The sequence below is a fragment of the Leptopilina heterotoma genome, unplaced genomic scaffold (assembly GCF_015476425.1).
Source record: "Leptopilina heterotoma isolate Lh14 unplaced genomic scaffold, ASM1547642v1 Lhet_0, whole genome shotgun sequence".
In the NCBI taxonomy this organism is placed as follows: Eukaryota; Metazoa; Arthropoda; class Insecta; order Hymenoptera; family Figitidae; genus Leptopilina; species Leptopilina heterotoma.
Window position 1 is genome coordinate 2,698,434 of NW_025110811.1, and position 11,749 is coordinate 2,710,182.

The following is an 11,749-nucleotide window of genomic DNA, read 5'->3' on the forward strand; positions in this document are numbered from 1 at the left end:
CCACTTCACGAATTTTTACCCTTATATTTTTAATAATTAATTAAATAATATATTAAAAATTTAAGTAATTGCAGAAGAATTTTAATTATTAAGTTTCCAACAATCTAAGGATTTTAAAATTTGTATTTAAATTAAATTCTTCGTGTATTTGACCTAGAACATGGAAATTTCGTTTTAAGAATATAACAAATATAATAAAAAAACAATTATATTTACCCTGAGGAGTGAAAAAGTTGAAAAAAAATTGACAGTATTCTGTTCAAAACTCAACCTGAGGAATGTCAATTTTTTCAAGTTTAACACTCCTCAGGGTAATTTTAATTATCCTCTTTTCTCCGTGTAACGAATTTGATACAAAAAATATGGATGAAATCAATTCATAAATCGATGAATTTAAGAAAAAGAAAATTTAAGAAAATTTAAGAAAAGTTAAAAGTGTTTCCAAAAATGACGACAAAAGAGAATAAGGAATGAATTTAAAGTGAATTTGAAAATTAACAGGATTGTCAGCGACAGGTAAAATCACTCTAAGTGTAACTATATATAAAATTTGTTTATTGTATAAAGGAAGTATTACTGAAACTAGAATCGTAATACTTACTCTCCTGCTTGAAAGCACGTTCCATCATCAGTGAACTGTAGTTATCACTCGAGAACGGCGCATCACACGGTATAGATAGTTTAAGATGGTGGGTTACGTGCGTCGTCGCGCCCGAGTAAAGTGCTACGAAGCGATAATGTCTCATCCTAGTTTTGCACTTTGGATACTGTACCTGCAACGTCTAGAGAACTTAGCCGGGAGCTAAGATCGATCGTTTTAATTTTATTATCCTACTTCTCTACGAGAGCTTGCTGTGAAGCTCAACTTATTGCATCTCGCATCGCCCAGCTCTTCGAGTATTAGTTTCTGTCTCTTTCTTTCATACTCTCCTTGTTTCTCTCACTTTCTCCCCTTTAACCCCTTACCACCCCCCCCTCTCTCTCTCTCTCTCTTATTACTGCAGCTCTTTTAGATACTGTCTACTAGGTTGTCGCTTTCGGGCGTCATTATGCACAATGTTCTATATAGTATAAGATGCAAAAGCTTCTTCTCGAGGAATTTTCAAATGTCCTCATGGATAACCTTCGTGATGAAATAAAGAATTCGAGAAAAATTGTGGAAAAATTCACTTTTTTCTTTTTTCCCCTTCTGGAATATAATATATCAAGTGGTCAAATTATACGTTTACGAAATTTTTTTTTTGCTTTCTTTCCTTCTTTTTTTTCTAACGTTTTCATTTAAAGTAAAAGCGCAAAGTTTACTTGAGAAAACCAGGTGTTTTTAACGGCAGTTGGAAAAATATGATAATTACTTGCTGCTTGAAGAAGTTTCGAGAAAGCCATTCCTTTGGATTCTTTTTTTTTTCTTTTTTTAACCCAGGCGAGAGCTTCTACAGATGGATAATTAGGATTGTAACGTTTCAGAAAACTTTGATCAAATGTTTCATAAAACTTTTGCAAACCACTTTCGAGGTCCGTAGTTGGGAAAAATTATTTATTGCGTGACAATTTTTTTTTAAAATTTGTTTTCAGAAAAATCTCTTTCCAATCTACTTGATGATGATGATTGAAAATGATGATATGGTTAAATATGATATTTAAAATAATGTTAATTAATAATAATTATATAGATAAATAGTATACTAGGAATGGAGTAAATGTAATATTACGTAGTTTATATTTCTATTTCCATATTTAGTGTATACGCAGCAATAATGATAATTACAGAGTTTAAATATAATTTATTTTGCAACGATTGCTATATCTTCTCTAATGTAATTAGATTTCAATTTTAGTGTTGCTTCATGTGGAGATAATTAATTAATTGAATTTACATGCGATTGTTTCTCTAAATGAATAAGCACAGAATATTTTTATGCAATTTTGCTAAAAGAGAGATGTATTTTAACTTTGAGAATAATTTGATTAAAATTAATAAATTTAATCTATCATTTTTGATAGATTTTTTTTTCATAATTCCGACATATTTTATAAAGGAATAAACATACAATATTTTTATGCAATTCTGCTGAAAGAGAGTTATATTTTTTTTTTTTTTGACAATATTCTGATTAAAATTATTAACTTTTAATCTAGATATTTTTTGATAGATAAAAAAATGAAATTTAAAAAATAAAAAAAAATAAATTAACCTTACATAAAAGTAGACGAAAAAAGTAACGAAGCAAAGTAAAATTAAATTATTTTTATAAATAATATAACACTTTTCAAGAATTAAAATATTTTTTAAAATTTTAATAAAATTCGCTCTGAAAGAGTTCAATTATTTTCAAAAGAAATAAAATTCTTCGCAGAAATTTAATAATTCAAAAAAAAAAAATTTGAACAAAATTCTCTAAATTCAATTGTTTTTAAAAATTTTAATAAAATTCTTGAGAAAACTTAAAATATTTTTAAAAGTTTTTGCCAATTCAATGATTTTCAATATCTATTATTTTCATAAAGTTTACCGAAAGAATTCAATTATTCAAGAAAATTCTTATAAAATTCTTCGCAAACATTCAATTATTTTCATAAATAATAAAAATTTCACAGAAAATTAATTATTTAAAATAAAATTTGCACACAATTTTTCAAATTAAATCAATTATGTAAAAAAAAATTATGTGATTTTTCTCAGAGATTCAATTTTTTTCTAAAAATTAAAATTTTTTTTAGGCATTCAATTATTTTTATAAATAATAAAACTGATAGAGGAATTTTAATTATTTTTAATTTAATTTTAAATGAATTCCTCGGAAAATGAAATTATTCTTTAAAATTTTATTAGAATTTGTTGAAAAAATTCAATTTTAAGATTTTTAAGAAACATTCAATTATTCAATAAATTATTTATTTTTGTATTTAAAGAACTGAATTCTAAAAGAATTTTGTCAAAATATATTAAAGATAATAATTGATTTAAAGAAAAATTTTAGTTAAAAATTTTATGTGTTAATAATTGAACTAAAACTTGTTTTACTACTTATTTTGAAAAAAAACATAAAATACGATATGAAGCCTGACTAAAATTTATTTTTACAAGTTAATTTAGAAAAATAGAAAATTATGTCTGACCTAAACTTTTTTTTACTAATGATTTCGAAAAAATACAAAAAATTGAGTCCTACATCTGACTAAAATTTGTTTTTACTACTTACTTGGTAAAAATACGAAAAGTAGGATATTAGGTCTGACTAGAACTAGTTTTTACTACTTATTTTGAAAAATACGAATAGTACGATATTACGTCTGACTGAAACTAGTTTTTCCTACTCATTATCGAAAAATAAGGAAAATAGAATATTATGTCTGACTAAAACTCGGCTTTACTACTTATTTTGGCAAAAAACAGAAAATAAGATATAAAGTTTGACTAAAATTTATGTTTACTAATTAATTTAGAAAAATAGGAAATTAAGTCTGACCAAAACTTGTTTTACTACTTATTTTGAAAAAAACATAAAATACGATATGAAGCCTGACTAAAATTTATTTTTTCAAGTTAATTTAGAAGAATAGAAAATTATGTCTGACCTAAACTTGTTTTTACTAATGATTTCGAAACTACTTATTTTGTAAAAATAAGGAAAATAAAATATTACGTCTGACTAGAACTTGGTTTTGCTACTTATTTTTGAAAATTACGAAAAGTAGAATATGAAGTCTGACTAAAATTTATTTTTACTACTCAATTTTGCAAAATGCGGAAGATAGAATATTACGTCAGAAGAAAACTTGTTTTATTACTTATTTTGAAAAAAAACAAAAAGTAAAATATTATGTCTGACAAAAACTTGTTTTTACTACTTATTTTGAAAAAAAATCGAAAAATTGGATATTACGTCTGACTAAAACAAGTTTTTACTACTTATTTTGTTAAAATGCGAAAAATAGAATTTCACGTCTGACTGAAACTTGGTTTTACTACTTATTATTTAAAAATTTGAAAAGTAATATAAATTTTCATTGTTATAGTTTATTTTCATCCCAAAGTGTTTTTTTAACTTGTCCTTTTTAGTCACATTCTCCCTTGTATGATTCGTAAATTATTATTTTGAACACTTTCATTTTGTTAAATTGTTATTTTCTGCAGTAAATTTTTCAGATTTCTTTCTAAAATTAAATTCCTTTTTTTTCGGTGCAATCTTATATTATATTTAAAAGTAAGAAAGATTGCGTAAAAATAAAATCTGCTCGCACACTAGAATAAAAGAAAAATAACAAAAAAGAAACTTTTTTTTCGTGCTTCGTCTATTCTTTTAGCAAAAAAAAAAAAAAAAAAAAAAAAAAAAAAAAATGAATGTATACGTAAACTTTAAAACAGCAATTGGATACTTGTCCAACACCATGTTTAAGTTTCTGGTTCCATAGAAACCTGCCTTACAATATGAAAATAATTGTTGTAAACTTAAACAGGAGTTAGCAACTCTAAAGAGAAGTTGTCAGCTTCAAGTCAATGTCTTACAGGAAGAAGGAAAGCATTGTAAGCTTCACTTCAAGTTCTAACTTGAAACAATAATGCATTTGAGAATTTAGCCATTAATTTCTCTCATCATGTTTGTTATTTCACATTCAATTCATCACTAATTTCCTACATTAGTTCTTATTTAACAGATCGATAATTGTAGTGTGTATATTATTAAATTGTTAATTGTTAATTGTTAATTGTTAATTGTTAATTGTTAATTGTGTACTTTTTATTTATATTACAAAATTTATCTATGTATACAAAAAATGGGAGTATAAATAATTTAAAATATATTTATTTATTTTCTTTTTTAATTTATATGTCAATTATGGATCTTTCTTATGAAGTCAATGCTGTCGAGAGCAGCGTAACGGTTTCAAGGATGTCACAGACAGGTAATTGGCCAATTGTGTTCGAGAATACTTCGAGATAGAATGCTTTGATAGAATTGGCCAATTACCAGCTTGTTCATGTTCAATCTTGTCAACACGAAATTACTTTCTCAATAAATTGTAGAATTGTGGATTCGAGGATCCAATTTACAATGAAATAATGATTTGTGAGAAATGTGTTTTTTCTCCAAAAATCAATATTTTATTTACTAAATAGTTGTCGTTGACTCGAAACTTTTTTCTATATGATAGAATTTATTATAATTAATTACTATAATATGCGATAACAATAATAATAATAATTTAATTTAATAACATATTTTTTTTTATTAAAAAAAACTATAATTATGATGATAATTATATTTTTCTAAACGTGTTTAGAATATTGTTCAGTTGGAAAGGAAAAAGTTCTAAAAAATAATTTTCAGTTCAAATATTGTATTGATATAATATGTGAAAATTTTGAAGATGTGAAATTTTGAATTCTTTACATCATTCAAGAATGGATGACATTTGAAAACTTTCTCCGGAATAAGCAAAACATGCCAGTTGGGAAAAGTCGCTTTTCAGAAGAAAGAAGACGGTGCCACTTTTTTCTTCTACTCCTCTTCGTATTCATACTTATTTCTTTCTACTCGCGAAAAAAGAGACGTGAGAATATTACGATAAATGAACTTTTCCGCATATATTTGACATCCGTTTTTTGGTGAATGGATAAAATTTATTCTTTACTTCTAATATGTGAAAAAGTTTTTACTTTTTTTTTTTATTAGAAAAAAAATTTGTTCACAAAAATGAAAATGGTATAATTTCAAAAGAAATAATTTCAATGCATTAACATAAAATTTCAACAACAACAAAAAAATTTTCTTCCTTACGATTTGTTAATAATACAATAATACTGTGAGGAATATCAGTGCAATAAGGTGATTGTGTCTGTTCAATAATGGAATTTGACATTAGAATAGGGGCTGGCGGTTTCGAGAGAAGTTACGAGACTGAGTAAGGGTGATGAAGTGAAAACGTGGTTTCATGATTTCGTTAGTTTCATCCTTCATCAATGTATATCCACTCCTTAGGGGCCGAACACACTGACGCAAAATTTGGTTCTATATAAAGCTTAAATTTTATTATCTCATGTGTTCATTCTGATTGGGGAGAAAACGCATGTCAGAGTTTGAAAAGTAATTCTATTATATCTTCTGACACAAAGAATTATCCCCAAAATTTAATCTTTTGCCTTTATCTCTATATAATTTGACTTATTCGTAAAAAATTTATTTACTGAGATAAAATTAAAAATTTTGATTTTTTTTTTAGGAAAAATGTGTAAAATGTCCAAATTTGTGTTGTGATTATTAGATTGTATAAATTTTAATTCTATTGATTTTAAATGAACTCGATAAAGTGTTCTCATATTTTTTCTAAGGATATCAAAATTGAGACAAAAAACGAATCAAAAATGTTGCTTCGCAACACTTTTTATTCGTTTTCTGTCTCAATTTGATATCCTTAGAAAAATTTGGATTTTATATTTAATTTATAAATCAAAGACATTCAAATTCAGTTAGAAAATGTTTGAATCAATCAAAATTAAAGAAAAAGAAAGCCTTGCGAAAAGTAGGAAATTATGTCTGACTGAAACTTGTTTTAACTATTTAATTTAGAAAAATAGAAAAATTTGTCTGACTAAAAATTGTTTTTACTACTTAATTTGCAAAAATACTAAAAATAGGTTATGGAATATGATTAAAATTTATTTTTACTACTTAATTTAAAAAAAATATGAAAATAGAATATTATGTCTGACCAAAACTTATTTTTACCACTTATTTTGGAAAAATATAAAAAAGAATATGACGTTCAACTAAAACTTGTTCTTACTACTTAATTTAACAAATACGGAAAATATAGGATATTCGCAGTCTGACCGAAACTTGTTTTCACTACTTATTTATACTTAATTTTCCTACTAGTATTGAAAAAATACCAAGAATTTAGTATTAATTTTGACTTCTAAGGAAACGTCTGACTAAAATTTGTTTGGTAATTATTAATTGTTATTAATTATAATTATTATTAAATATTATTGTTAAACTAATTATTAATTTTTAATATGATGAATATGATTAATATTCTTAGTAGAAAAATCCAAAAAATAATTTCATCTGAATAAAATTTGGTTTTTCTACATATTTTGCAAAAATACTGAAAATATGATATGCAGTCTGACTAAAATTTATTTTTCTACTTAATTTAGAAAAATACGAAAATAGAATATTACGTCTGAGTAGAACTTGGTTTTACTACTTATTTTGGAAAAATACGAAAAGTAGGATATGCAGTCTGACTAAAATTTATTCTTCTACTTAATTTAGAAAATTACGAAAATAGAATATTATGTCTGACCAAAACTTATTTTTACTACTTATTTTGAAAAAAAAGGATATGACGTCCAACTGAAACTTGTTCTTAATACTTAATTTAGAAAATACGGAACATGTAGGATACTCAGTTAGATAAAAATTTGTTTTTACTACTTAATTTAGTAAAATACGGAAAATAGAATATTATATCTGACCAAAAAATGTTTTACTACTTATTTTGGAGAAATTCAAAAATAGGATCTGACGTCTGACGAAAACTTGTTTTTACTACTTAATTTAGAAAAATTCAAGAAAAAGGATATTAAGTCTGACTAAAATTTGTTTTTTATACTTAATTTAGAAAAATAGGTTATTACGTCTAACCACAAACATGTATGTACTACTTATTTTGAAAAAATTCGAAAAAAAAGGATACGAGGTCTAACTAAAACTTGTTTTACTACTTATTTTAGGAAAAATACATAAAATACGATATGAAGCATGTCTTGAACTTGTTTTTACTGATGATTTAGAAAAAGTACTGAAAATTGAGTACTGCATGTGACTAAAATATATTTTTACTACTTAATTTAGAAAAATAGAATATTATGTCTGACTAAACCTTGTTTGTACTACTTAGTTTGGAAAAATACTAAAAATAGGAGATGCTGACTGACTAAAATATATTTTACTACTTAATTTAGAAAAATAGAATATTATGTCTGACCAAAACTTGCTTAAACTATTTATTTTTGGAAAAAATATTAAAAATAAGTTATAATGTCAGGCTAAACCTTGTTTGTACTGCTTATTTTGGAAATATACGGAAAATTAGAAATTATGTCTGACTAAACCTTGTTTGTACTACTTATTTTGGAAACATACGGGAAATTAGAAATTATGTCTGACTAAACCATGTTTGTACTACTTATTTTGGAAAAATACTAAAAATAGGAGATGCTGACTGACTAAAATACAGTCGGGCCGCAGAACTGTACGGTACCCCAGAAATAACCCCTCCACTTGATTTCAAACTGTACGCTGACGAACTCATCCCCACTATTTAATTTTCAGGACTGTACACTTATATATTTAAGGAGCAAGTTTTCAAAAGTTGATAAATATAATTTTTTTAAAATCGAGATAAACATAAATTTAATAATTTAAATATCTCACAAATCATCATGTCCCTGTTAAATTTAAAAAAAAATTTATTAACAGCGAATTTTCAATTTAAAAACTTTTTGACATAACCAAGAATTTGATAAACAATCGGAACAAAAGTTAGTCTAATGTCATAATTTCGTATTTTAAAAAAAAGTCAAATTAAATTTTAAATTCCTTTTGGTAAAAGCGTAAGGAATTTAATTTTCTAAATTTTGAACATTTTACATATATATTTGAATAAAAATGATAATTTTTTGTCAATAATGAATGATTTAAGTAACATAACCTAAAATTTAACAAATGTTTCTTATTGACAGAAAATTGTAATTTTTATTCAAATGAAACTTTTAATTGTTTTAAATATTCAAAAATAAATTCTTCGCCTTTCCAACAAGACGAATTTAAAATTTAATTTGTTTTTTTAAATTACGAAATTATGACATTGGAATAACTTTTGATTTGACTGTCCGTCAGATTCTTCCTTAAAAGGCAACATTTTCAAATATACGGCACTGAATTTAGTAGCGCCACCGTACACTGTGGAGCACTTAAAAACTAAAGCCAGCGTACAGTTTGAAAGCGTACAGTTCAGAGGCCCGACTGTATATTTTTACTACTCAATTTAGAAAAATAGAATATTATGTCTGACCAAAACTTGCTTAAACTATTTATTTTTGGAAAAAATATTAAAAATAAGTTATAATGTCAGGCTAAACCTTGTTTGTACTACTTATTTTGGAAATATACGGAAAATTAGAAATTGTGTCTGACTAAACCTTGTTTGTACTACTTATTTTGGAAAAATACTAAAAATAGGAGATGCTGACTGACTAAAATGTATTTTTACTACTTAATTTAGAAAAATAAAATGTTATGTCTGATCAAAACTTGCTTAAACTATTTATTTTTGGAAAAAATATTAAAAATAAGTTATAATGTCAGGCTAAACCTTGTTTGTACTACTTATTTTGGAAATATACGGAAAATTAGAAATTGTGTCTGACTAAACCTTGTTTGTACTACTTATTTTGGAAAAATACTAAAAATAGGAGATGCTGACTGACTAAAATGTATTTTTACTACTTAATTTAGAAAAATAAAATGTTATGTCTGATCAAAACTTGCTTAAACTACTTATTTTTGGAAAATATACTAAAAATAGGATATAATGTCTGACTAAACCTTGTTTGTACTACTTATTTAGGAAACATACGGAAAATTAGAAATTATGTCTGTCTAAACCTTGTTTGTACTACTTATTTTTTAAAAAAATACTAAAAATAGAATCAGGAAATGTGTACTAAAAACCTTAGGTTACATCTGACTGAATCTTGTTTTTACTATTGATTTTAAAAATGTACGAAAACTATAGTGTCTGACTTAAATTTGCGTTTGGAAAAATACGAAAAAAAAGAATATTATGATGTCTGACTAAAACCTGTTTTCACTAAGTAATTTAGAGAAATACGAAAAAATAGGATATTAGATTTGACCAAAAATTTTCCTTATTGATTTGTAAAAAGCATAAAAAATTGGATATTACGTCTGTCCTGAACTGGCTTTTACTACTGATTTGGAAAAAGTATTATAATTTAGTATTATGTCTTATGCAAGAGCGATTAATTAAGAATTTACAATTTTATTTGACTGGTTGTTTTAGACACATTTTTCCTAATTATGAAAAAATGTTAATTTTAATTTAATGCTACGATTCTTGGTTCCAGATATGAATTGCTAAATTTTCTAAATGGATTATGGGGATTTTTAAAATTAAGGGATTTTCTTTCTTAAGCTTTGGTATAAAGCGGCTCACAGCCTCTCGTTAAGGTGAAATGGTAATTGTCTCCTAGAAAAATTTCTCTTGACTTTCGAAATGCCTTATTGGAAATTGTATAGGAGAAAATTTGATTTAATGAATATTTTTGTATTCGTATAATGAAATGATACTAATTAAATTATTATCTACTAGCAAATATTACACGAAACGTGGTACTCAATTTATTATTATTATTATTTTGAAAATTAAAAAATTACTTTACAAATCTTTTATATTTTCAAATATCAACTTTAATTTTTGAATAATTTTTTAAAAAGTTGAACCAAATTTGTAAAACCAGTGTTATTAATATAGATAGATTCCTCTTTTGAAAGCATTCAATAAATCATGATTATTAATGAGTACTGTCTCACTAAGCCGAGACGATTAATGCCAGTATTAACTGGCAGTTACTGAAAGTAACCTGGGCTATAATTGCTCTTTTTCTCTATAGATAAATTTCGAACACTTTTCGCAGACAAAATGGAGAAAAAACGAAAATATAGAAAAAAAAATTGTTTAAGAAAAGTTAAAGAAAGTTAAATTTGAGGATTTTCCTCAAATTTAATTTTCCTTAATTCTTCTTAAACAATTTTTTTTTATATCTCCACTATTTTTAATAGAAATATAAAGTGTATAAGTACAAGTGTATGAGAATAATTTCTTAATTACTCATGTTGGAAATTTTCCAACTTCAATTAGCCTTGCATCCAATTAAAATGAGAATAACAATTTTAATTAATTATGAATTCTTTTTTGTTTCAGATCATCCAAACGTTAAGGCATACCTGAGTCATGGAGGACTTTTGGGTTTAACTGAAGGTGTTTACGTGGGTTTACCAATGGTTATAGTTCCTATGTATGGAGATCAGTTTCATAATGCAGCAGCAGCTGCTGCCAGGGGTGCTGCAGTGATCGTGAGATACGACGAGCTTGATGAGATAACCCTCAAGAGTGCCCTTGATAAAGTGTTCAACGATACTAGGTAATTCCCCTTTCATATACACGATACTAAGGGTTCATTCCATCATCCTCAGAAATGCTCTGTAAAATGTTACACATAATGATGTAAAACCACTTTCCAACCACTTGAAAATTAATTACTATTTTAAACACAGAGAGTATTTTTAATAATTTCATTAAAAAATGTTGATTAAACATTTTTCTTCTAATTTAATTTTTTTTAAATTATTCTCTTATTTCTTAACTGAGTAATTAATTTTTACATATTTTGGTTTAATGGAGTTTTTTTTTTTTACTATTTCTTAGCGTTGTGGGAATTTTTTTTAAAGTGGAAATTTAAAATTTTGTTTTTGTATATATAGAATATAACAATATGTACGCCCTAGAGTGAGTGCTAGAGAAATGTATATAAACATGTAATATATTTTGCATATTTCAATTTAATTTAGCTTTTGTCACTTTATTTTTCATATTCGCCAGAAATCTCTACTCTCATTCACTCTAGAGTCTCATCTCTTTTTCTTGTATTATTTAT

At 25.4% G+C, this 11,749-nt stretch overlaps 1 protein-coding gene across 1 annotated transcript in view; it reads left to right on the forward strand.

The window, feature by feature from the left end:
• LOC122498096 (UDP-glycosyltransferase UGT5-like) overlaps positions 1-11,288 on the forward strand; it is a 66,675-nt gene extending 55,387 nt beyond the window's left edge. Inside the window, exon 2 of the mRNA XM_043605706.1 lies at positions 11,017-11,288. Within this exon, the coding sequence (XP_043461641.1) occupies positions 11,017-11,240 (224 nt within the window). The 3' untranslated portion in view covers positions 11,241-11,288. The remainder of the gene's footprint in view (positions 1-11,016) is intronic.
• The last annotated feature ends 461 nt before the right edge of the window (positions 11,289-11,749 follow it).